Below are 27,134 nucleotides of genomic sequence, written 5' to 3' on the forward strand. Positions count from 1 at the left end.
CTTCAGCCTCCATATCCGAAATTACCACATCAATCACAAGCTGGAAGCACTGCAGCTCTGCCTCGGCCAAGCGGCAACAGGCTGTGCTTAAAATAATATGCTTAGGTGACAAACCGCATAATGCTGAAGAGTTGTGGACAGCTTTGAAAGAGCAGGCAGATCTGTGGCTCACACCGCTGAACCTACAGCCAGGCATGGTCGTGTGTGACAATGGCCAGAACCTGGTGGCGGCTCTGAGGCGAGGCGAGTTCACACAAGTACCATGCCTGGCCCATGTGCTTAACCTCGTGGTTCAGCGGTTTCTCAAATCCTACCCGGAGCTGCCGGATCTGCTTGTTAAAGTACGCCGCCTGTGTGCCCATTTTAGAAAGTCAGCTACAGCTTCCGCCGCCCTTGCCGTGTTCCAGCAGCGTTTGCGGCTTCCGGCTCACAGACTGGGGTGTGATGTCCCCACGCGTTGGAACTCTACACTGCAGATGTTGGGAAGGATTTGTGAGCAGAAGAGAGCAGTTGAAGAGTACCAGCATCAAAAAGACCGTCGGTATCCAGTTCAGACTCCATACATAAGACCTCAGGAGTGGACATGGATGTCAGACATATGTACCATCCTCCAAAGCTTTGAGGATGCCACCAAGATGGTGAGCGGCGATGACGCCATAATTAGCGTCACCATCCCACTTCTCTGTCTTCTGAAACGCTCTCTGCTCACAATCAAAGAGGATGCATTGCAGGCGGAGCACGATGAGATGGAGCAAGGAACCATACAGGGTGATTACACACAGCCCAGCCTCATCTCATCACAACGTGGATTGGGTGACAATGAGGAAGAGGAGGAGGAGGAAGTACAGGAGCTAGTTTCATGCACTATAGACGGTACTACCTGTACAGCTGTCATACCGTCTGTTCAGCGTGGATGGCCAGAGGACAGAGAGAATGAGGAGGAGGAGGAGAGCGTGGTCAGTCATCCTCTTGGTGAGGACACGGCACGGAAGTCTTGCCTGTTAGTAGTCTGGCACGCATGGCTGAGTTTATGTTACGCTGCCTTTCCCATGACCCTCGCGTTCTCAAAATTTTGGGTTACAGTCATTACTGGTTGGTGACACTTCTAGACCCACGCTACAAGGAGAACTTTATATCTCTTATTCCTGAGGCAGACAGGTCTACAAAAATGGGGCTGTACCAGAAGGCCCTTGTTGCGGAACTATTAAAAAAATTCCCATCTGAAAACGCTGAGGGCACACTTCGTTGGACAACCAAGGAGTACAAGCGAGAGAGACACAACTTCAATCTAGCAGAGGCAGGGGAACACTGTCAAAGTTCTGGGAGAGTTTTCTCAGACCCTCCCATCGCACAGGCCCTGAGGCGCGGGGTACTCTCACAAGGAGTGCAAAGTTTGGGAAGATGCTGAGGGATTACCTTGCCGACCGTACCATTGTCCTCCGTGATTCCACTGTGCCTTATAATTATTGGGTTTCCAAGCAGGATACGTGGAATGAACTGGCTCTCTATGCCTTGGAGGTCCTGGCCTGCCCTGCCGCCAGCGTTTTATCAGAGCGGGTTTTTAGTGCCGCTGGTGGAATTATAACTGATAAGCGCATCCGCCTGTCAACTGAAAATGCTGACAGGCTGACTCTTATAAAAATGAACGAGGGCTGGATTGGGCCAGACTTCTCAACACCACCGAATGATAGCAGCGTAACATAAACTCAAATCCAGTGTCTTTTCTTGAGAGGTGTATTCCCATGCACCTTTTCACACCCACACATGGGTATACGCTTCCTGATTTTGGCTATTTGCTCTTGTCCTCCTCCTTCTCCTCATCCTCCACCACCATATCACCAGGGTGACCGTGGTCCGTGATGCAACACCCACATTATTTTTTTAAAGAGTGTTTATGATACTCTTAAAATTTTTTTTTTATACAGTATGTTCATGTATAGCCCCCAGGGGTAAATGTTTGTCAGCCCATACACTTAGTTCGTGGGCATTACAAGTATAGGAGGCCCGCTCCTTTCTAGTGGGAACATTTTTTTATGAGGCCCTCCTCCACGTCTCTTCCAAGGGGCATTGAAGTGCCTCCAAATTTTTGGCAGCCCTTGCATTCACTGCATAGGCCAACACTATTGGTGACTCTCTCCTTTCTAATGGGAATTTGTCGTTACTGTGGCCCTGCTCTATGTGTCTTTAATTTCTTAGTGGAGTTTTTCCTAAAATTGGTCAGCCGTTGGACTCACTGCATACCCTATAACTGTATAGTAGACCATCTCCTTTCTAATGGGAACATGTCGTACTTGTTACTGTGGCCCTGCTCTATGTGTCTTTAATTTCTTAGTGGGGTTTTTCCTAAAATTGGTCAGCCGTTGGACTCACTGCATACCCTATAACTGTATAGCAGACCATCTCTTTTCTAATGGGAACATGTCGTACCTTGTTACTGTGGCCCTGCTCTGTGTGTCTTTGAATTCTTAGTGGGGTTTTTCCTAAAATTGGTCAGCCGTTGGACTCTCTGCGTACCCTATAACTGTATTGCAGACACTCTCCTTTCTAATGGGAATTTGTCGTTACTGTGACCCTACTCTATGTGTCTTTAATTTCTTAGTGGGGTTTTCCCTAAAATTGGTCAGCCGGTGGACTCACTGCATACCCTATAACTGTATAGCAGACCCTCTCCTTTCTAATGGGAACTTGTCATACTTGTTACTGTGGCCCTGCTCTGTGTGTCTTTAAATTCTTAGGAAAAACCCCACTAAAATTGGTCAGCCGTTGGACTCACTTCATACCCTATAACTGTATAGCAGACTCTCTCCTTTCTAAATGGAATCTGTTGTTACTGTGACCCTGCTCAATGTGTCTTTAAATTCTTAATGGGATTTTTCCCAAATTTTGGCAGCCCTTGCAGTCACAGCATGGGCATTACCACTATAGGAGACCCACTCCTTTATAATGGGAACATTTTTTTTACTGAGACCCTCCTCTATGTCTCTTCAAAGGGGTATTTGGATGCTTCCAAATTTTTGGCAGCCCTTTCAGTCACTGGATACGCAATAACAGTATAGGAGACCCACTTGTTAATAATGGGAACAACGAAGCATAGCCAGCTGATGGCTCTCTAACAATAGCGAGGGCCGACTGCTGGCCTTTTAAGAATAGTAAGGGCCGTCTGATGGCCCTATAAAAATAGGCTTTATGACTTTCCCTCCATCATAAATAAAACAGGATGTGTCTGATGATGTGTCACACACCACATTGCTAGATAAGGTTGTAAAATGTTAAGACATTTCCCGGTGAATATATTTGTCTTATTTAATAACGTAAAAAAACAAAACAATAGGATCTTTCTTTAGTACAAAAAACAGCGTCACCAATTTAACCTCAATGTAATCACATTGTTCAGCTCCTGCACCTCCTCCTCCATCTCCGAAATGACCACATCAGTCACAAGCTGACAGCACTGCAGCACTGCCTTGGCCAAGCGGCAACAGGCTGAGCTGAAGATAACATGCTTAACTGACAAACCGCCCAGTGCTGCAGAGTTGTTGAAAGCTGTAACACAGCAGCCTGATCTGTGGCTCTCACCGCTGAACATACAGCCAGGCATGGTCATGTGTGACAATGGGTAGAACCTGGTGACAGATAAATGACAGCCGAAGTAGATACGGTTTCCCTCTATGCCAGTCCTTTCACCGAGCTAAATACAACTCTCAACAAAAAAAGCTGTGGACTGGCTCTGTACCGTATGGAGTATGGACACCCGGCCGCCGCCGGCATGAGGTTATGAAAAGCTTCCGCCTCCACGAGCCTAAAAGGCCACATTTCAAGTGAAAGCAGCTTTAGAGGACTTCCTGGGAGAAATGACAGCTGGGTAGATATGGTTTCCTAAGTCCTTTCACCAAGCTAAAGAATATGGCTGTGGCGAAATACAACTCAGCAAAAAATGCTGTGGACTGGCTCCGTACCGTCCCTGGCCACATTCACCTGTCCACATGTTTGTGGTTAGGCGGTCCTTCCCAGTAAGTGCACTGGGGAGGTCACGGGTAATGTTGTGGGACCCGTGCTTGTGGAAGGCGGAGACGATACCGCGGAAAATAATGGCGGCTGGGGACCGAGTATGGACATCCAGCCGCCGCCATAAGATTGTGGACAGCTTCCGCCTCCATGAGCCTAAAAGGCCACATTTCAAGTGCAAGCAGCTGCCCAGAAATCTGGCAGTTTACGGCCTGTGGGTGGGTGGCTGGCTGCATACTTGCGCTTGCATTCCAAGTAACAGAAAACTAAACAGATGGTGGCCTCTATCATCATCATGGCCTCACCTCTGCACTATGAACTCTCCTGAAGGAGAAGCCAGGGCCCACCGGAGGAGTCTCCGGTTCTCTGGTTGGCCCATCTAACCCTGCCGAAAAGCAGCCCTGGCTAAGAAAAGTGTGGGGGAAGGTTCCCGGACACTCTATGGCTGCTTTTTTAATGTGGATCGGACATGCTTATGCATGTTATTTCTTAAACCGCATTGCAGATCAGGCCATTGTCTAACTCTGAATTCATGAAATTAAATGCGCAATGAAAGATGTTTGTGTGTCAAAGCACCACCGACAAGTGCGAGTTGATGTTGGACGGGCTGCCATTGCTTCTGCAACAAGCTGCATTAGAGGACTTCCTGGGAGAAATGACACCTAGGGTAGATACAGTTTCCCTCTATGCCAGTCCTTTGACCGAGGTAAATACAACTCTCAGCAAAAAAAGCTGTGGACTGGCTCCATACCATCCCTGGCCACATTCACCTGTCCACATGTTTGTGGTTAGGCGATCCTTCCCAGTAAGTGCACTGGGGAGGGCACGGGTAATATTGTGGGACCCGTGCTTGTGGAAGGCGGAGACGAAACCTGCAGAAATAGTGGCGGCTGGGGACCGAGTATGGACACCTGGCCACCGCCGGCATGAGGTTATGAAAAGCTTCCGCCTCCACGAGCCTGATAGGCCACATTTCAAGTGAAAGCAGCTTTAGAGGACTTCCTGGGAGAAATGACAGCTAGGTAGATATGGTTTCTCAAGTCCTTTCACCAAGCTAAAGAATATGACTGTGGTGAAATACAACTCAGAAAAAAAAGTTGTGGACTGGCTCCGTACCGTCCCTGGCCACATTCACCTGTCCACATGTTTGTGATTAGGCGGTCCTTCCTAGTAAGTGCACTGGGGGAGGGCACGGGCAGGGTCGGACTGGGCTGGCGGGATACCGGGAATTTTCCCGGTGTGCCCCGCCACCTGCTGCAGAGGAGAGGGGGAGAAGAGAGCAAAAAAAAAAATCCTGCGGTTTTAAGGGGCACGGGCCCTTTAAAAGCGCAGGCACAGTGTATGCGGGGACGCGCGCACGCGGTGTTCATTACCTGAACCACCGCGGCGCACGTCCCTGTGAAGCAGCTGAAGCTGCGCGTCTCCCTTCGCCGGCCGGCATATGACGTCATCGTCATGCGCCTGCTGTGAAGGAGGCGCGCAACTCAGGAGGAGGACGCCGCACGGGATCGCAGGAAGGTAAGATGTGTGTGTGTGTATGTATGTAATGGTCTGGGCCCCTGGCTGGACACACAAGGGGGGAATCCCAGCTGGACAGTGGACAGACACACAAGGTGGGGAAGCCCAGCTGGACAGGACAGACACACAAGGTGGGGAAGCCCAGCTGGACAGACACACAAGGGGGGAAGCCCAGCTGGACAGACACACAAGGGGGGAAGCCCAGCTGGACAGACACACAGGGGGGGAAGCCCAGCTGGACAGACACAAGGGGGGGAAGCCCAGCTGGACGGACACACAAGGGGGAAGCCCAGCTGGACGGACACACAAAGGGGAAGCCCAGTTGGACGGACACACAAGGGGGGAAGCCCAGCTGGACGGACACACAAGGGGGGGAAGCCCAGCTGGACGGACACACAAGGGGGGAAGCCCAGCTGGATGGACACACAAGGGGGGAAGCCCAGCTGGACGGACACACAAGGGGGGAAGCCCAGTGGACGGACACACAAGGGGGGAAGCCCAGCTGGACGGACACACAAGGGGGGAAGCCCAGCTGGACGGACACACAAGGGGGGAAGCCCAGCTGGACGGACACACAAGGGGGAAGCCCAGCTGGACGGACACACAAGGGGGGAAGCCCAGCTGGACGGACACACAAGGGGGGAACCCCGGCTGGACACACAAAGGGGAACCCCATCTGGACACACAAGGAGGGAACCCCGTCTGGACACACAAGGGGGAACCCTGCCTGGACACACAAGGGGGGAACCCTGGCTGGACACACAAGGGGGGACCCTGGCTGGACACACAAGGGGGGACCCTGGTTGGACACACAAGGGGGGACCCTGGCTGGACCCAGGCAAAGGGGGGGTGGGCAGGATGGATACATGGGGGGGCAGGCTGGACATATGGAGGTCAGGATGGATATATGGGGGGGCATTCTGGACACATGGGAGGCCAGGACGGATATATGGGGGGGGCAGGATGGACACATGGGAGGCCAGGATGGATACATGGGGGGGCAGGCTGGACTCATGGAGGCCAGGATGGATATATGGGAGAGGGCAACTGGACACATGGAGGCCAGGATGGATCTATGGGGGGGGGGCAGGCTGAACACATGGAGGCCAGGATGGATCTATGGGGGGGGGGGCAGGCTGAACACATGGAGGCCAGGATGGATATGTGGATGGGCAGGCTTGATACACGTGGGCTAACATAAATATATGGAGGGGCACGCTGGATATATGGGGGGTGTCAGGATGGATATATGAGGAGGCAGGCTGGACACATGGAGGCCAGGATGGATATGTAGGGGGAGCAGGCTGGACACATGGATATATGGGTGGGGCAGGCTGGACACATGGAGTCCAGGATGGATATATGGGGGGGCAGGATGGATATATGGGGAGGTGTCAGGATGGATGTATGCAGGGGGGGGCAGGATGGATATATAGAGGGTAGGCTGGACACATGGAGTCCAGGATGGATATATGGGTGGGGCAGGCTGGACACATGGAGTCCAGGATGGATATATGGGGGGGCAGGATGGATATATGGGGAGGTGTCAGGATGGATATATGCAGGGGGGGGCAGGATGGATATATAGAGGGTAGGCTGGACACATGGAGTCCAGGATGGATATATGGGGAAGCAGGCTGGAAACATGGAGGCATGGATGGATATGTGGGGGGGGGGGCAGGCTGGCCACATGGGGGGCTAGGATGGGTATATGGGAGGGGGCAGGCTCGATACACATGTGCTAGGATAAATATATGGAGGGGTCAAACTGGACAAATGGGGCCAGAAGGGATATATGCAGGGGGGTGTCAGGATGGATGCATGGAGTCCAGGATGGATATATGGAGGGGTAGGCTGGAAACATGGAGGCAAGGATGGATATGTGGGGGGGTGGGGGGGCAGTCTGGCCACATGGGGACTAGGATGAATATATGGAGGGGGGAGGGCAGGCTCGATACATGTGGGCTAGGATAAATATATGGAGAGGCCACCCTGGACATATGGGGGCCAGAAGGGACATATGGGGGTGCCTGGCTGGACAAGGGACTTAATTACTGTTTGGGGGCCAGATTGAGGAACATACTTTATTAGTTTATGGTGGCCAGTGGGGAACATTATTACTTTAGATTCCAATTATTATTATTACATTATTACTTCTGTAATATAATTTACTTTTTAGGAAACTGTTTTCCATGGGAGGGGACAAAAGAGGAGTCCTGTTACTGTGCTGGATGGCACTATGTTGCTTTTTTTCTTCAACTAGTGTAGTGTAGAAGTCGGGGGGGAGTGGGAATATTCTCTAGAAGAGATCAGTTATTGATAACTGTGTGTTATTTTCTGCATAATCGATTCCTGGCTGGAAGAAGTGATGGCCGTCTGTGCCTGATGAAGAAGAAAAGCGAAGATGAAGGACTTCACCTAGAGACGTCACTGGTGAGTCAGTGTATTACATGTACACTTACACTACACACGTGGTCAAAATTGTTGGTACCCCTCGTTTCATGAAAGAAAAACCCACAATGGTCACAGAAATAACTTGAATCTGATAAATTACAAACTTTTGAAAATGAACAAATGAAAGTCAGACATTGCTTTTCTGCTTCCACAGAATTTAAAAAAAAATTAACCTCATGAAATAGGCCTGGACAGATATGATGGTTCTTCTTAACTTAATATTTTGTTGAACAACTTTTTGAGGCAATCACTGCAATCAAAGGATTCCTGTAACTGTCAATGAGACTTCTGCACCTCTCCACAGGTATTTTGGCCCACTCCTCATGAGCAAACTGCTACAGTTGTCTCGTGTTTGAAGTTGCCTTTTCCATGTTTCAGCTCTTTCCAAAGATGCTCAATAGGATTTAGGTCAGGGCTCATAGAAGGCCACTTCAGAATAGTCCAATGTTTTCCTCTTAGCCATTCTTGGGTCATTATCCTGTTGCAAGACCCATGACCTGTGACTGATACCAAGCTTTCTGACACTGGGCAGCACATTTCTCACTAGAATCACTTGATAGTCTTGAGATTTCATTGTACCCTGCAGAGATTCACGACACCTTGTGCCAGATGCAGCAGAGCAGCCCCAGAACATAACAGCCTCCCCCATGTTTCACAGTAGGGACAGTGTTCTTTCCTTGATATGCTTCATTTTTCTGTCTGTGAACATAGAGCTGATGTGCCTTGCCAAAAACTTCCATTTTTGTCTCATCTGTCCATAGGACATTCTCCCAGAAGCTTTGTGGCTTGTCAACATGTAGTTTGGCAAATTCCAGTCTGGCTTTTTTATTATTTTTTTTTTCAACAATGGTGTTCTCCTTGGTCGTCTCCCATGAAGTCCACTTTGGATCAAACAATGACAGATGGTGCGATCTGACACTGATGTTCCTTGAGCTTGAAGTTCACCTTTAATCTCATTAGAAGTTATCCTGGGCTCTTTTGTTACCATTCATATTATCCGTCTCTTTGATTTGTCATCAATTTTCCTCCTGTGGCCACTTCCAGGGAGGTTGGCTACAGTCCCATAGATCTTAAATTTCTGAATAATATGTGACACTGTAGTCAAAGGAACATAAAGCTGCTTGGAGATGGTCTTATAACCTTTACCTTTAACATGCTTTTCTATAACTTTCTTTCTAATCTCCTGAGACAACTCTTTCCTTTGCTTCCTCTGGTCCATGTTGAGTGTGGTACACACCATGTCCCCAAACAGCACAGTGAGTATCTGTAGCCCTATATACAGGCCCACTGACTGATTACAAGATTGTAGACACATGTGATGCTAATGAGTGGACACAACTTGATTTAACATGTCCCTTTTGTCACATTATTTTCAGGGGTACCATAATTTCTTTCCAGGCCTATTTCATGAGTTTAATTTTTTTTAAAATTCTGTGGAAGCAGAAAAACAATGTCTGACTTTCATTTCTTCATTTTCATAGATTTTTAAATTTATTATTACTTTTGTCAGATTCAAGTTATTTCTGTGACCATTGTGGGCTTTTCTTTCATTAAACGAGGGGTACCAACAATTCTGATCACGTGTGTATAGTATATACAGAGCTCCTGTGTATGTCACTGGTGATCACTGTATTACGTATACACTATATACAGAGCTTCTGTGTATAATGTCACTGGTGACCACTGTATTACCTGTACACTATATACAGAGCTGCTGTTTATAATGTCACTGGTGATCACTGTGTTACCTGTACACTGACACTATATACAGAGCTCCTGTGTATAATATCACTGGTGATCACTGTATTTATTACCTGCACACGAACACTATATACAGAGCTCCTGTGTATAATATCACTGGTGATCACTGTGTTACCTGTACACTAACACTATATACAGAGCTCCTGTGTATAATATCACTGGTGATCAGTGTATTACCTGTACAATGACACTATATACAGAGCTCCTGTGTATAATGTCACTGGTGATCACTGTGTTACCTGTACACTAACACTATATACAGAGCTCCTGTGTATAATGTCGCTGGTGGCAATAACAGTGTTGTTAGTATTGTGGTTTGTATTCATGATCAGTATTGTAGTATTTGGTCACTTTGGGGTGGCCGTATTTGTTCCTTGTATGTGGTATTATTCAGTCACTATGTGGTGGTAATATGTGATCTAGTCATGGTGTGGCGATATTTGTCCCTTTTGTATGTGGTATTATTGGTGTTGATATAGTGAACTGTGTTGTGTATGGCGGTCATTTTGTTCTTGCTGATATTAACTAGGAAAAGATTTTTTTCCATTAGGCCACAGCCCCACCATCAGTATTTGGTTAGTATTTTTTCTCAGGAGTCGCTGCCAAAACAAGTAGTGGGTGATAAATACAGAATTGGTGACTTGTTCCTATTATACCTTTTGTCTGATTGTTCCTCATCTAGTTTTGGCTCCAACTCCTGAGAAAAAAATACTGACCGGATACTGACCAAATACTGATAGTGGGGCCGTGGCCTTAGAGATGAAATACTTGGACCAGAGCGGCAGAGATGCACTTACAGGGGTTCTCCGGTGAGAACAAGTAATCACCTCTCCACAGGATCAGTGATAATATTGATTGGTGGGGGTCTGACCGCTGGGACACAATTGGCAGAATGTGGAGCTTTTCTCCCTATTAGACTGGAGCCCATGTGAGATGCGACCACTGATCCATTCATCTCCTCAGTGGCTGTGAGCGCTGCTCTTTTTTGGAAGCCCCCAAGAGAATGAATGGAGCTGCGGTCAGACGTCCCACCTGCCGCTGCATTTTAAAATGGGGATAAGTGTCCTGTCAGGGATAAAACTTCCCCATTCTTCTGATAGGTGCGTTTTCCAATGTTCGGACCCAAACGATCAATAAGTTACCACCTATCCTGTAGAGCCCATGGATCGGTGATAACTTGTTTTAACCAAAGAAGCCCTTTAATGCAAACTACCGTAATTGTACATCCCAGTTAGTGTCGCACAGTAGATGTGCAGGAGCCGCCAGTCAATGCTCCACTATAACAGGGATAGCGGATAACAGGTATTTGCATATGGCTGTAGGTGGGCCCCTAGAGTCAGTTCTCCCTGTGGGCCCCAGACACCCCAGTCCGACCCTGGGCACGGGTAATGTTGTGGGACACCCGGCCACCGCCGGCATGAGGTTATGAAAAGCTTCCGCCTCCACGAGCCTAAAAGGCCACATTTCAAGTGCAAGCAGCTGTCAAAAATTTGGCAGTATAGTATTGCAGCCTGTGGGTTGGTGGCTGGCTGGCTGCATACAGTACAGACCAAAAGTTTGGACACACCTTCTCATTTAATGATTTTTCTGTATTTTCATGACTTTGAAAATTGTACATTCACACTGAAGGCATCAAAACTATGAATTAACACATGTGGAATTATATACTTAACAAAAAAGTGTGAAACAATTGAAAATATGTCTTATATTCTAGGTTCTTCAAAGTAGCCACCTTTTGCTTTGTTGACTGCTTTGCACACTCTTGGCATTCTCTTGATGAGCTTCAAGAGGTAGTCACCAGAAATGGTCTTCCAACAATCTTGGAGGAGTTCCCAGAGATGCTTAGCACTTGTTGGCCCTTTTGCCTTCACTCTGCGGTCCAGCTCACCCCAAACCATCTCGATTGGGTTCAGGTCTGGTGACTGTGGAGGCCAGGTCATCAACAAGCTTCTAGGCTGTAGACACTTCTCCAGCCATCATAATCATGCCGAGTATTGGCATGGCTGTGTTTGGCTTCGCACTACGTGACCTGGCCTGTGCTAAATAAATAATTTAAAAAACTGATGTGGGGTCTCCCTTATTTTTAATAACCAGCCAGAGGAAAGCAGACAGCTGTGAGTTGGTCTTATTATACTGGGAAGGGCCCAATAACCATGGATCTTCCCAGCCTATTAATATCAGCCCCCGGCTGTCTGCTTTGCCTTTGTTGGCTATTAAAAATGGGGGTGACCCTAAAAAAAATGACGTGGGACCTCCCCTATTTTTAGTAACCAGCTAAGGCAAAGCAGACAGCTGGGGGCTGATATTAATAGGCTGGGAAGGTCCATGGATATTGGCCCCTTCCCAGCCTAAAAAGCCCAGCCCGCAGCTGCCCTAGAAATGGCACATCAGATGTGCAAATTCTGGTCTTTTCCCTCAGCTCTTCCCGATTGCCCTGGTGCGGTGGCAATCTGGGTAATGGGATTGTCGGGTTGATGTCAGCAGCTGGCTGACATCAAGCCCAGGGGTTAGTAATGGAGAGACATCTATAAGACACCCCCATTACTAACCCCGTGTTTATAAATAAAAAGACACACAGGAAAAAAAAAATTTGAATAAAGACTCCCGACACATTCCCTAGTTAACCCTTTTTAATTAAAAAAAAAAATTCCCACAGGTCCGACATAATCCATGGTATTCCCACAACATCCACCGATTCTCTACTGCAACCTATGGAGTCTTGTCAGTAGTGTCTTCGCCCATGAGACATGATAGGGAGTGACCTATAGAGCCTGAAGAACAAGGCTCCACAGGTCACTCCTGGTCATGTCTCACGGGTGATGACGTCAGTAACTTAATCACTCGTGAGACATGATCGGAAGTTACCTATGGAGTCTCGTTCTCAGAACGATGCTCTATAGGTTGCAGTAGAGAATCGGTGGTCATCGTGGGACTGCCAAGGATTACGTCAGACCTGCGGTGATTATATTTTAATAATAAATAGGTAAACGAGGGAATGTGTCGGGGAGTCTTTATTCAAATGAACTTTTTTTTCCTTTGTGTGTCTTTTTATTTTTAAATACGGGGTTAGTAATGGGGATGTCTGATAAACGCCTCTCCATTATTAACCCCAGGGCTTGATGCCCACTGAAATTACACAGCTGACATCAACCCCAAAAACTATTACCCCAATTGCCAATGAACCAGGGCAATAGAGGAAAGCCGGGCAAAGTGCCAGAATTGGCGCATCTATTGTGATGCGCCAGTTCTGTGGTGGCTACGGGCTGGTATATTTAGGCTGTGAAGGGCTCAATAACCATGGCCCTTCCCAGCCTATTAATATTAGCTCACAGCTGTCTGCTTTGCCATTGCTGGTTATAAAAAATGGGGGGGACCCCACGTTATTTATTTTAGGGTCTTGTCCATTTTTTATAACCAGCTAAGGCAAAGCAGGCAGCTGTGAGCTGATATTATCAGGCTGGGAAGGTCCATGGTTTTCTTACTCTTCCCAGCATAAGACCAGCTCACAGCTTTCTGCTTTAACTTAGCTGGTTATCAAAAATATGGGGATCCCCACGTCATTTTTTTTTCATTCATTTATTTATTAACAAGTACAGTAAACTATGCAAGCAAAGCACTTGGACCTCCGCCTCCTGGTTCAAGATAATTATTTTCTTTCTTCTGTTATTGTAAGTAATTTCCTTATCCACATTTGTTTGCAGAGCAATTGTCCTGCCCTTACCCCCATTTTGCTTCCTTTTGCAGCCCCTTCGCCCTTACTCCAACCATTTTAATGCCATTTTACAGCACTAAAGTTTGGGTCCCTATTGGCTTCTATGGGGCTCGGGTTCAAATTCAGGTACCCGAACTGAACTTTGGACTACAGTTCGATCGCACCCGATGAACCTGAACATCCATGGTTCCGCTAATTCCTATCTGGCATGTCTGTTTTTGGACTTTTTCCAGAGATATCTTTATCATAGAAAACACAGTATTGCTCGGCCATACAAGTGTTCCTGTTTGTGGGAGAGCCATCCTCGAGATGACTTTCGTTCAGTATGTGTATGGTGGTCTTTAGTATCAAAGAGGTAGAGGTAGAATGGCTTCTTGGAGCATGTCAGTACCTCCATCTAATGTTTGAGGAGCCATCCCATCCACATGGGTCAGTGTAACCACGGAACGATTTCAAAACCTCCTGGAACGGATGCCGGGAAGAATTGCCGCAGCCGGTCTCATGGCTGACGGAGGTCCAACGGACTACTATACTAGATGTCTCTCATGAAGCGGTCATTGCTGTGACTATAGGCTGAAGTTAAACAAGCCGAGTTCTCTAAAAACATCCTCCATCCTTGACTTATATGGAGAAATCTTAAAGCAAAGCATTGAGACATTTGAACAAAGATGTTGAACACCTTACCGATAAGACGTTAAATTAACACACGATGAAGTGATTTTCTGTCACCAAGTCGTTCCCGGACTGTTTAGGAGGGTTCTGTGAAATGTCTGTGGAACGGACACAACAATCATTCTGTCGTCTTTCTGCAAACGACATGATTCTAAGACATGTTAATATACACAGTGACGCGATCCGAAATGCTGCAGCTCCTTCAAAATCCTGTTACGGAACGGTGACAAGTACTATTTCACTTTCTAAGAACCTGTTTTTCAGCCTGGCACAGTTTGCTTTAAGAAAAGAAGAAAAAACAAAAAAAAACTATGCTTTACTAGTCCTCCCTGGGCCAGCGCTCTCGGGGGTCTTATTGTCGGCTAGATATCGCTGGGATCAGTGGCTCTGAGCGACTCGTGCCTAAAAGTCGAGCCTCTGAGCTCATGAAATGGCTAAAGTGCTTTTGACGTGACAATAACAGGCACTAGGAGTAGCTGCGGAGGCTCAACGCTGGACCCAGGGACGGTGACTAAGGCATCATTTGTTTATTATAAAACAAACTACTGTGGGAGACTGTGATTTTCTGAAACTTGGGGGCAGGTCTTTGTCTCTATGTGCCTTGTCTACTGTGTGTCAAACTGCCATAAGAGTTCAGGGCAGGTAAGTTATTGCACAACAGTAGGTGCAAAGCATTCCAGGAAGCGAACAAAAGGAAGTTTCTGCACATAGTGTGCTGGCAGAATGCTGATGTAGAGAAACTACTCATAAAAAGCGGATGGCAATTTGCAAAGCATGAGAATTCAAAGAGTCCGTATATATTATCAAGTTATGTGTATCATATGTAGTTTAACTTTTGTGATTTTCCACAGGCTTTCTATGAAAGGATGGGTATACTTTAAATAGATTCACTCACACAGGTTACGCATTTTGGAAATTGCAGTTACAGAAATGTCTGCTGTTTTGTAATATATGTGTTTTTCTCTATTTTTAACTGACCAGACCACCATGGGCAATGACTGGGGCATCTTGGTTTCTTGGGAACATAGGTAGAGCTAGTAATATGACGATGCATAAACATAAATGGGACATGATATGAAGACTTCATATTCCTTTATCTATCTTTGCCCAAAAAAATACTAAACGGAGGCAAACGACTTCACTCAGGAGATGTTGTGATGACCTGGAATTGGGGAATTATGCCGGAGACACATTAGCGTACGGCATCGGATGCGATATGCTAATGAAACTCTGCTCCTGCTCTGCTGCCAGCGTGATCCAAATGTCTGTGCTCTCACATGAGAGGATCACAGCACAGCTGCCGAGGAGACAGAGAAAGTAATTTCCCCATCTCCTCTGTTGCCGGCATCCGAGGGAATCGCACTGCACTCAGGTGATATCCGAGTGCAGTGAAATATTTTGCACGCACACATAGACTTATAAGGGTGCGTGCAATCCGAATTTCACATGCAACGGCAGCATGCTGCTTTTTTTTTTTTCAGTTCGACCTCGATCCGATCGGAGCTGAAAAAAATCCCGCATATGAGCACAAAATCACAGATTTGTTACAGTAAACTTTGCAGTAAATGTGGAATACGGTGGTTTAAAAAATCCACTTTCCCCAATAGTTCAAATATGCGATCACACACGAAGGTGAAGCACAAATGCGGTTTATTATGTCAGCGCGTTTCAAGGTTTTCAAACCTCTTCATCAGGACCAAACCACAATGATTTTTCAAAATCATAGATTAACATTGGTCCGAATGGAATCAGATTTGTTATCGGATTGCACTCATCTGATTTAATCGCAAGTGGGTGCGAGCCCTAACGGAGTATGGACTCAATGGTGGAGTGGTACGAAGGTGAGCGCAGAGTATGCTCGGGTGGGTTTATTCATATATTTTAACACAACTTGAATCAGTCTTCATCATTGCACTTACTTTGCCATCTGATGCTGTTCATGTCCAGATCCGTATAGATATTCTCAGTTTCATCATCCGGCACTACAGCTTCAGCTATTAGGACATAGGAAAATATATTTCTAAATAATACAAGAACAACCAAAGGCTAAGAGTATTTTATCAAGTAAAACCTTAAGCGTATGTTATCTCGACGTGATTGTGGAATGGGTTTTTTTGCTTCTGTTTTTCAAAATCGTGGTAAAATGTATCATCACTCCTCGATTTCCAAGAATCGTGGTTTGACCACATGTGAACATACCTTTTTGGTTTTTAGCAAGAGTTCTTGTATACCTGAGTAAACTCGTAAATCTATCACTTTGCCGTGAGATAGGTGCTGCCATGGCAATTAACTGGCAGAAATGACTTTTGAAGGGGAACCTGCATGACTACAGTAAAATAATATTGGTGGGGGTCTGACAACTCAACACTAGTGTTGAGCATTCCGATACTGAAATATCGGGTATCGACCGATATTCGCGGTATCGGAGTTCCGATACTGAGTTCCGATACTTTTAGAATATTGAATACCGGAATCGGAAGTTCCCATAATGCCTGCGCTCTGCAGTGTCTCTGAAGGATGACAAGCTGGATGGCAGCGCTCAGCTGCGATCCAGCCTGTCATCAGAATGCCATCCCAGCGTGAGAGAATTCTCCTGCGCTCACGGCAAGCGCTGGAGAATTTTGCCACGCTGTCAGTGACGTGCATGAGGTGAGCTGAGTTCGTTGAACATGACCTCGGCTCATCTTTATGCCGTCACAGCCAGACACTGAGGAGCGCAAGCATGCCTGCGCTTCTCAGTGTCTGCGGCATGGCAAGCTGGATGGCAGCTTTCGGCTGCGATCCAGCCTGTGATGTCAATGTAGCAGAGCTGGAGCCATCCTGGAAACCATGGAAAGGTAAGGATGAGGTTGCTTTATTATTTTACTTTTATTGCAGAAGACATTGGCTTCAGCTGGAATGGGCGTGATGGTAAGTATGGTTTAATTTAGAACATTAAAAAATTGTGTGTTTATTTCAATTAAAGGACTTTATTCTGGGTGTTGTGTTTTTTTAAATACTTTACTAGAAATTCATGGCGGTCATGTCTAATATTGGCGTGACCCCATGAATTTCGGGCTTAGGGCCAGCTGATAATACCAAGCTGGCCCTAACCCCTTTATTACCCAGTGAGCCACCGCACCAGGGCCCTGGATGAGTTGGGTACAACGCCAGAAGATGGCGCTTCTATGAACACGCCATTTTCCGGGGTGGCTGCGGACTGCAATTTGCACCGGGGGGGGGGGGGCAGAAAGCTTGGGACTCCCTGCGCTGTGGATTCCAGCCCCCAGCTGCCTAGTTGTACCTGGCTGGACACAAAAATAGGGCGAAGCCCCATGTATTTTTTTTAATTATTTCATGAAATTCATGAAATAATTTAAAAAAAGGCCTTCCCTGTATTTTTGTTTCCAGCCAGGTACAAATAGGCATCTGGGGGTTGGGGGCAGCCCGTTCCTGCCTGCTGTACCTGGCTGGAAACAAAAATAGGGTAAAGCCCCACGTATATTTTTTTTAAATTATTTCATGAAATTCATTAAATAATTTAAAAAAAAAATACGTGGGGCTTCGCCCTATTTTTGTGTCCAGCCAGGTACAGCAGGCAGGAACGGGCTGCCCCCAACCACCAGCTGCCTATTTGTACCTGGCCGGACACAACAATATAGGGAAGCCCTTTTTTTAAATTATTTCATGAATTTCATGAAGTAATTAAAAAAAAAAATACATGGGGCTTTCCATGGTTCCCACGACAGCTTCAGCTCTGCTACATCGAGATGACAGGCTGGACCGCAGCAGAACGCTACCATCCAGCTTGCCATGCCGCAGACACTGAGAAGCGCAGGCAAGCTTGCGCTCCTCAGTGTCTCGCTGTGACGGCATCCAGATGAGCCGAGGTCATGTCCAATGAACTCAGCTCACCTCATGCACATCACTGACAGCGTGGGAAAATTCTCCTGCACTCAGCGCTTCAGCGTGAGAATTCTCCCACGCTGTCAGTGACGTGCATGAGGTGAGCTGAGTTCATTGGACACGAACTCACCTCATGCACGTCACTGACAGCGTGGGAGAATTCTCACACTGAAGCGCCATTTCTGGGGCGGCTGACGGCTGGTGTTTCTAGCCTGGGAGAGGGCCAATATTCATGGCTCCCTTCCTGAGCTATTAATATCAGCCCCCAGCTGTCTGCCTAGCCTTTGCTAGCTATTAAAATGGGGGGGCCCCATGTCATTTTTTGGGGGGGTCCCCCATTTTAATAGCTAGTAAAGGCTAGGTATTCAGCTGGGGGCTGATATTAGTAGCCTGGGAAGCTCCGTGGGTATTACCCCCTTCCCAGGCTTCAAACATCTGCCCCAGCTGTCTGCTTAACCTCCGCTAGAGACTAAAATTACGGGGAACCCCACGCCAATTTTTTTTTAAATAAATCCTTTATTTTAACACTAAATGACAAGTACAGTAATCAACACTGTCACTGTACTTCATATATATGTGACTGACATGTTTTTATCTAATCTATGTGTGATGCTCTATTCTGTCTGTTATAAATTGTCGGGTACCGCTGCTGAATTGTCGGCCGGCTTTTTTAAAGAGACGGTGCATTAAAACACTATTATTTTTTTTAATAAATCCTTTACACTAAATGACAAGTACAGTAAGCAACACTGTCACTGTACTTCATATATATGTGACTGACATGTTTCTATCTATCTAATCTATGTGTGATGCTCTATTCTTTCTGTTGTAAATTGTCGGGTACCGGTGTATGCCGCTGATGAATTGCCGGCTTTTCATGTAATACATTGTACATTATTCTTGGTTGTTTTCCTTCATGTACAATTAACCTACAAAGAAAGAAAGGGTTTATTTTCATTCCGATATTTGTGTCCCATTGACTTGCATTGGTTTCCGGTATCGGAATCTGCGATATCCGATATTTTTTGGGTATCGGTCCGATCCAATCCGATCCGATGTTTCCCGATATCGGAAGGTATCGCTCAACACTACTCAACACCGATCAGCTGTTATCTTTTTCCGCACAGGCCAGATGTAGGAAGGTTATGAAGCAAAAGGGAATACTCAGCTGCCACTAAACATTGTATGGATCTGCATTGTTTTGCTCTGAATATTGCACACCTGGCCGCTTCCAGATCAGACATGGGTGTCGGACCTCCGTTGATCTATCCTATGGGCCAATCATCAATATATAAGACCCGGATCACCCTCTAAATAGAGGCAAAAAGGTCACTGCCTCTGGTGGTTACGCCATGATAACGAAGTATAGAATATGGCAGATCCTTTCTCCATTGCCATCTGCTGTTCAGGTAGAGTCGAGACATCTTCTCTATAGACGTTAGGTGGTGGATTGCTCCTGCCTAGATCGGGTTTACTCCTCATTTATCTTTGGGCTCTTAAATGTTAATGCAATAGCTCTAAATCTATAGTTTTTTTTTTCTTTATTACTAATAGTATACAAATATAGAACTTTTCTTCCCTTTTCGGGATCTTAATTGATCGTTTACCTTTTGAAGACAGGTGGTTAATACCAGACAAAGGAAACTGTTGTGTTCTGTACAGGAAAATCAGGGCTGTGACGATGAGGAATAGGACTAAGACCAACGAAGTCACCGCAACTGCTGTGATGACGTGACTTGTCCCTTTAACAACAGAAAAAAAAGAAATAGTTGTCATTTAGTTGGGGAGGATTCCAAAGGCTAGCTCCAACACTATTATTACAACTACCCTGAAATTATTACATATGTAACTATACAAAAAGGAGAAATCAAACCTAGGTGGGAAATACACCTGTGCAAAACTCCTGGTTCAAAAATAGGATCGGGAAGTCTTCACTCTCTCCGGAAGCAGAATGAGCTACTAATGTAGCAGGGGTATATTTCCCCTTGTACTCTTCCATCTGTGAAGTAGTACCTAATTTCTAGTGCAGTATCGGTAGTGTATCTTAAGTTTATTCTGTCGATAGTTTTGGAGCCACTTAATGGGGGCTGACATCCAATAACTAGTTTCACCTCTAAGTATGAATGCCGTTGACCACAATCATATTTAAGGATCTGATGTTTATAGTAACTTCCTCACCTTGGAGCTTTCTATTCTGACATATTAAATGTTTAGAATAATAGGTCTCATTCCAGAAATGTTCATACTATAGCAGATCTTAAAAATAAGACGTAGTCCTCCTGTCCTAAAATCTCCAACGAAGCTCAAACTCACAGACACCGAACCAGAAGGAGATAAGCAATAAGTTATCTCTATTAATAAGAATCAGATGAAACATGTAAACTATTTTTATGGATGCATCCTGTTTTTTTTAAACATGGTCCAATAAACTATAATGGCTTTAAGGTTTATGCACACAGAGTTTATTTAGGGAACGGCCAAAAAAATAATGGGTTTTCTATAAAAACTGCTTTAGAAAATATTCTTTTTTTGGGCACACAGTTTTTCAATTGATTTTTGGAGCAGAAACTGAGAGGAAAAATCCATAAACCTCCAAATCTTAAAACGCCTCAAAAACTTTGAGATCCTGCTCAGAAAACTCAGCAAAAGTCTCCGCGTGCACATAGCCTCAGATAGTTTTTTGAGTTTTAGTTTCCTGTAGCAGTCTTTAACAGGTTTTTCAAGCTTTTTTTTTTCTTTTCTTGAAGCACTTTTTGATGCCTTTTAGGCTATATTGGTTATATTCACACAGAGGTTTTTTTTAAGGGTTTTTGGAGCAGAAACTGAGCAGTAACTCTGTTAGTTCTCCTTCAAATCTCCTCAAAAACTGAATTTTCAGTCAGTGGCTATGTGCACACAGAGTTATTTTCAGAGGTTTTGGAGCAATGAGCGTAAACTGAGAGGAAACTCCAAAACCTTCTCAAAACTGCAAAACTCCTCGAAAACTTGGGAGTTCAACTAAAATACTCCATGTGCACATAGCAAATTTCTGCTCCGGAAACTCAGAAAAAAAAGACTCCATGTGCACATAGCAAATTTCTGCTCCAGAAACTGAGAATAAAGACTCTGTGTGCACATAGCCTTAGCTGGACAATGTTTAGTTGGGAGTCTTTTCCACCAGGAGACACTGCAGAGAACGGACAAGAACTTTTTCTCCTCCCAGGATGCATTTTCCAAAACCCGAGGAGGAAGAAAAATGCTCAAAAGACTGAATATTTGATCAGCAAGTTCTTTTACAATAGAAATAATTTCGACCAGTAATATGTTTTTTTTTTCTATAATTTTTCGGGCAGTTTTTGGAGTAGACCCGCTGTAAAAATAACTGTTCGCATTTCCTTCATCTCAGTGCTGGACAGGACACAATTACTTTGGCGTTGCCCTTCCTGCTGCTTGCTCTCAATCGCGGTGGGTAAGATTTATCAAGCCCTGTAACCCAAGAGCCCACAGGGAGTCTCATCATTAGGAATGTAGTTTTGGATATGATTGAAGACTTTAATATTTAGCCTTATATCATTTCTAACCAGCATATACAAATTAATATTCTAAAGAAGAGCTGGTGGAGGATTCAGGTGAAAAATTCTTGCTTTCGGCTAAATAAATCACCTGGTTTTGAAGTCACTTCTGTCTCCGATTGATTAAATAGCTCTACAAGAGAGAAGAATAAATAACAATAGGAATTTATCAATTTTTTTTTTTTGATAGTCGTATAGTAAAGGTTTAACCCGGCTAAAATGATCTGACATGCATGAGAAGATCACATCTCAGCCTGAGCTCATGTCTCAACTGGTAGAGATGAGTGAATTGATTTGAATTGAATTTGTGTCGAAGTTCAGGAAAATTCACTGAACCGGCATAACTCGAATAATTTGCGATTTGCCCAAAAAATGCTCTCCACCATTTTGCACATCAACCATTGAAGGCTATCGCATGACCCCAGGCATCATGGCTCGGGCTTCCCCATAATGCCTTGCAGCTATTGCATGACATGGTATAGCACAGCCAATCGGGAGACACTATCATAGCCTACAGAAAAGTAGAGGTTAGGAATGCAGCAGCCGTTTTTTGATCACTTAGGATAGTGAGAGGTTGTCGCAGCTCCTTAATAGAGGTATGGAGAGAAAAAACTATAAAACACTAAATAAACATTTCAGAAAGTGTGTGTGACAGCACAGCAGTGAAAACCGCTACCATATGTTTATCCTTATCCAGATACAGTACAGACCAAAAGTTTGGACACACCTTTTCATTTAAAGATTTTTCTGTATTTTCATGACTTTGAAAATTGTACATTCACACTGAAGGCATCAAAACTATGAATTAACACATGTGGAATTATATACTTAACAAAAAAGTGTGAAACAACTGAAAATATGTCTTATATTCTAGGTTCTTCAAAGTAGCCACCTTTTGCTTTGATGACTGCTTTGCACACTCTTGGCATTCTCTTGATGAGCATCAAGAGGTAGTCACCGGAAATGGTCTTCACTTCACAGGTGTGCCCTGTCAGGTTTAATAAGTGGGATTTCTTGCCTTATAAATGGGGTTGGGACCATCAGTTGTGTTGTGCAGAAGTCAGGTGGATACACAGCTGATAGTCCTACTGAATAGACTGTTAGAATTTGTATTATGGCAAGAAAAAAGCAGCTAAGTAAAGAAAAACGAGTGGCCATCATTACTCTAAGAAATGAAGGTCAGTCAGTGCAAAAAATTGGGCAAACTTTGAAAGTGTCCCCAAGTGCAGCTGCAAAAACCATCAAGCGCTACAAAGAAACTGGCTCACATGAGGACCGCCCCAGGAAAGGAAGACCAAGAGTCACCTCTGCTTCTGAGGATAAGTTTATCCGAGTCACCAGCCTCAGAAATCGCATGTTAACAGCAGCTCAGATTAGAGACCAGGTCAATGCCACACAGAGTTCTAGCAGCAGACACATCTCTTCAACAACTGTTAAGAGGAGTCTTTGTGCAGCAGGCCTTCATGGTAAAATAGCTGCTAGGAAACCACTGCTAAGGACAGGCAACAAGCAGAAGAGACTTGTTTGGGCTAAAGAACACAAGGAATGGACATTAGACCAGTGGAAATCTGTGCTTTGGTCTGATGAGTCCAAATTTGAGATCTTTGGTTCCAACCACTGTGTCTTTGTGCGACGCAGAAAAGGTGAATGGATGGACTCTACATGCCTGGTTCCCACCGTGAAGCATGGAGGAGGAGGTGTGATGGTGTGGGGGGGCTTTGCTGGTGACACTGTTGGGGATTTATTCAAAATTGAAGGCATACTGAACCAGCATGGCTACCACAGCATCTTGCAGCAGCATGCTATTCCATCCGGTTTGCGTTTAGTTGGACCATCATTTATTTTTCAACAGGACAATGACCCCAAACACACCTCCAGGCTGTGTAAGGGCTATTTGACCAAGAAGGAGAGTGATGGGGTGCTACGCCAGATGACCTGGCCTACACAGTCACCAGACCTGAACCCAATCGAGATGGTTTGGGGTGAGCTGGACCGCAGAGTGAAGGCAAAAGGGCCAACAAGTGCTAAGCATCTCTGGGAACTCCTTCAAGATTGTTGGAAGACCATTTCCGGTGACTACCTCTTGAAGCTCATCAAGAGAATGCCAAGAGTGTGCAAAGCAGTCATCAAAGCAAAAGGTGGCTACTTTGAAGAACCTAGAATATAAGACATATTTTCAGTTGTTTCACACTTTTTTGTTAAGTATATAATTCCACATGTGGTAATTCATAGTTTTGATGCCTTCAGTGTGAATGTACAATTTTCAAAGTCATGAAAATACAGAAAAATCTTTAAATGAGAAGGTGTGTCCAAACTTTTGGTCTGTACTGTATGTTGAGGTCACTTTGGCATTACTAAGGTTCTGTTTGCGCTAAAGGCCTCCAGCGATCGAGAAGTTATCCCTTCTACAATGGAAAAGGGATAACTTCCAAACTTGAGACAACTCCTTTAAACTTAGTACTTTCAGATAAAAAATTATACTCATTGGCAATGATCCCTTCCAAAAAATACTCTCCGAGAACTAATAGGAATCCCAACATTTTTAAATGCATATCTATATGTGACTGAAGTTACCAAGCACTGTGTAGTGCCATTATTATCAATCTCTGATGTCCCCACTTACCACGCGCTCCGATCCTTTTCACTTGCATAGTCACTGTTGTGCTCGTCTTCTTTATTCTATAATCAGACGTCAGGACTTCACATTTATAATCCCCAGAATCGTTCAGTTTTGTGTACGGAACTTCATGTTCATTGGCCGAGCTGAATTCCCCAATATTCTGTCCCTCTCGATAAAAGGCAAACTGTAGCGCTGTGGTCTGCCTGCGGGGACTACGCCTCGTGTTACATGTCAAGGTCACGTGGTCACCTTCTACCACTATCTGTGGGCTCAGGCTTATTGTTGGAAGTGAGAAGAGTTCTAGAAAATAAATCAACACGAAGAAATGTGACCACACATACGTAAGCCGCAGAGAATATGTGTTCTAGATTATGCTGTAAATAGTAATAGATTTAAGCACATGTATTTACTTCCTGTTGTGATTCCGAGTTTATTGGCAAAAGTTTTAAGAAGTTTTTCAAAGATGCAAAAAAAAGTTGATTGTTCAAAAGCCAACATGTGCAGTGTTTTTTTTTTTTACCCTAAAGTGATTTTTGATTGACAAGCTGATATCTACTGGATTTACTCAAAAGATGTTGCTTTGTCTAATGACTAATAGAGTTGTGATAAAATATATAAAAAATTATAAGTAGTTATTAAACCACTTAATGCTCCATGACATTTTTATCCGTCATGAGCATTTTTAAATTGGATGTCTCCATCATGGCGATCACTTGTGTACTACTTCTATACCCATCTGATCAGCTGCTGGAGCTCGGCTGATATACATAGCCGGCTCTTGGTTAAAACACTGATCCCAGAAGATGCCATGGTGAATAGTCGAGTTGGTGCGAGTCGATTTGCACAACCTACGACGGTAATCTCTCCCCTTTTGGACAGGAACCATGAGAGCCGCTTCCTAAATGGTGTGTAAACCTAGAAGTGGGAATCAGAGTGCACAATAGGGTGATACGCTATGGAGGGAGAGTAGGAGAGTGCAGGTTATGCTCACCTGATGGAGTTGTGACAGGTGCAAGTCCTATGTAGGCATGAAGAAAAAAAAGCTGCTGCCCCGTGGCCGGTGGATAAATCCTCCAGGAGTTATTGGATCCAGTTGGATGAACACGTAGGTGGGCTGCCCTGCTGGGAAAAATCAATTGTTCAGAAATGATGATGAGGAAAAGGCTTTTTATTCACAACGCATTTCAATGCCGTACCGGTGTCTTTTTCGAGTGAAACGCATTGTGAATAAAAAGCCTTTTCCTCATCATCATTTTTGAAGAATTGATTTACTCCAGCATCGCAGCCCACCTACATGTTCATCCAACTGGATCCAGCCTCTTAAATGATGTCATCCGCAGCTCTTCTTTTGATTGGCTGGCCTGGCATGATGGAAATATGACGTCGCATTTGGCCGGCTAATCAAAAGATGGCATGTCATCAGGTAAGATGCGGTTCTCATGGCTGCGGACAAAGATTACCATCGAGGCCGACAGATTGGGTCATGTGCATCAGTTTGCAGCGGCTCTAATCAATAGTGAATAGTGGAGGTTGAGGGAATGCGCACCCTCTGTTAGATCCTCTAAGAGGGCTAATGAGAGTTAATAACTTACACGTGCGCCAAAATAAAACTAATCCTGCAATATAAAAGCCATCATACTGCTATATGAATGGAAACGTGGAATAAATATGCTATTTTTTGCTTTTCAGATGTAGGTCATGCCTTAGGAATTCCTGTTAGTAAACACTAGTCTTAAAAAGCGTGGCACCAGCACTGCCACGTTAGCATCAATGTCTGCTACTCTTTATGGGATATGCTGTAAAAGTATGGTGGGTGGAGATGCTATTTTTTTTTATCAATTGTAAGATTTATCTTTAACAGAAATTAGACATAATTTACCTTGAACTGAAACAGAGGTTTCATCTGAATGCTGATAATATAATAGATGATGATTGACCTGCTTTGTGCATTTGTATTTGCAACTCGATGTCATGTCAACGTTCTCAATGTATAATTCATCCTCTGAACCCCAACCTTTTATAACTGCGTTATTCTTGTAAAATATAGTCTGCTTTGCTGGATGACCAGGGTAATGGTGGCATCGAAGGCTCAGGTTGTCTCCTTCGTAAACATTAGGAGGCGTCTGTAAGATGACGTAGCCTAAGAGAAAAGATAATCTGTCTTTAGTAAAATCCATTTCAGTATAAGATTGGAACATTCTCAAAGATTACTCATTCCATATCAACTACGGGGCCATTTTGAGTTAATAGATTGGAACAAGTGTGCCTCTTAAGGCTCCCATACACATTAGACTAATGAGTTAAGTCGATAGTCTGTGAATAGGCCCCCCGACTCCCGATGCAGATGATGTCAAGGGAGATAAAGATCCGGCATGCCTGAACTCCCGTGACCAGAGATATTTAGCTCTTGTAGAGAACACCGGAGCTCTCGGCAGAGAGAGCGCTCCTATATATGGTAGAGTTGGGCGAGATCGCTGCCAGCTAAACGATTATCCGACAGCTATAGAAAGTGTAAGGGGGAGCTTTACTCTTAAAGACCATCATGGGCTGTTGAAGGAAGAGGAGGCCCAACAAAAATATTTTCTCTTGAAGTGCCAATATCGGCTCAGGATTAATGTAAACCACAAATTCTAATGATCAGGGGGGCATATTTGACATTTCATTTTTAAGGGATACTATCAGATGTGACCATCATTTATCAAATATATGGGATAGTGTATTCCGAACCGCTTTCTGAAATTTCACATGGCCTATCAAAGATTGGATGCGCACCTACTAGTTTAGCATTCTCTACACATCTTATAGGTCTGCTAATTTATTGTCACGCAAGGTGTGGGAAAGACTTAGTACAACACAAAGGGAAGAGAGAAAGGGAGCCCAGACTCTAGGGAAAGGGGGGAGTGGAGACCTCCTAGGCTGATCTAATATCACCCTGTCTCCACTAACGTTCCTGTAT

At 44.9% G+C, this 27,134-nt stretch overlaps 1 protein-coding gene across 2 annotated transcripts in view; it reads right to left on the minus strand.

The window, feature by feature from the left end:
- Nucleotides 1-27,134, minus strand: part of LOC141154078 (Fc receptor-like protein 3) — a 97,863-nt gene that overhangs the window by 7,006 nt on the left and 63,723 nt on the right. The window contains exons 4-9 of one of the 2 annotated variants that reach the window (XM_073639510.1): nucleotides 26,058-26,318; nucleotides 24,182-24,478; nucleotides 21,650-21,691; nucleotides 19,615-19,749; nucleotides 16,042-16,116; nucleotides 14,135-14,220 (exon numbers count right to left, since the gene is read on the minus strand). In XM_073639510.1, the coding sequence (XP_073495611.1) occupies nucleotides 14,150-14,220; nucleotides 16,042-16,116; nucleotides 19,615-19,749; nucleotides 21,650-21,691; nucleotides 24,182-24,478; nucleotides 26,058-26,318 (881 nt within the window). In that variant the 3' untranslated portion in view covers nucleotides 14,135-14,149. The remainder of the gene's footprint in view (nucleotides 1-14,134; nucleotides 14,221-16,041; nucleotides 16,117-19,614; nucleotides 19,750-21,649; nucleotides 21,692-24,181; nucleotides 24,479-26,057; nucleotides 26,319-27,134) is intronic. The other variant, XM_073639511.1, reaches the window with a different exon arrangement.

Source organism: Phyllobates terribilis, unplaced genomic scaffold (assembly GCF_046119375.1).
Source record: "Phyllobates terribilis strain yellow unplaced genomic scaffold, ASM4611937v1 Scaffold_7__3_contigs__length_470593459, whole genome shotgun sequence".
In the NCBI taxonomy this organism is placed as follows: Eukaryota; Metazoa; Chordata; class Amphibia; order Anura; family Dendrobatidae; genus Phyllobates; species Phyllobates terribilis.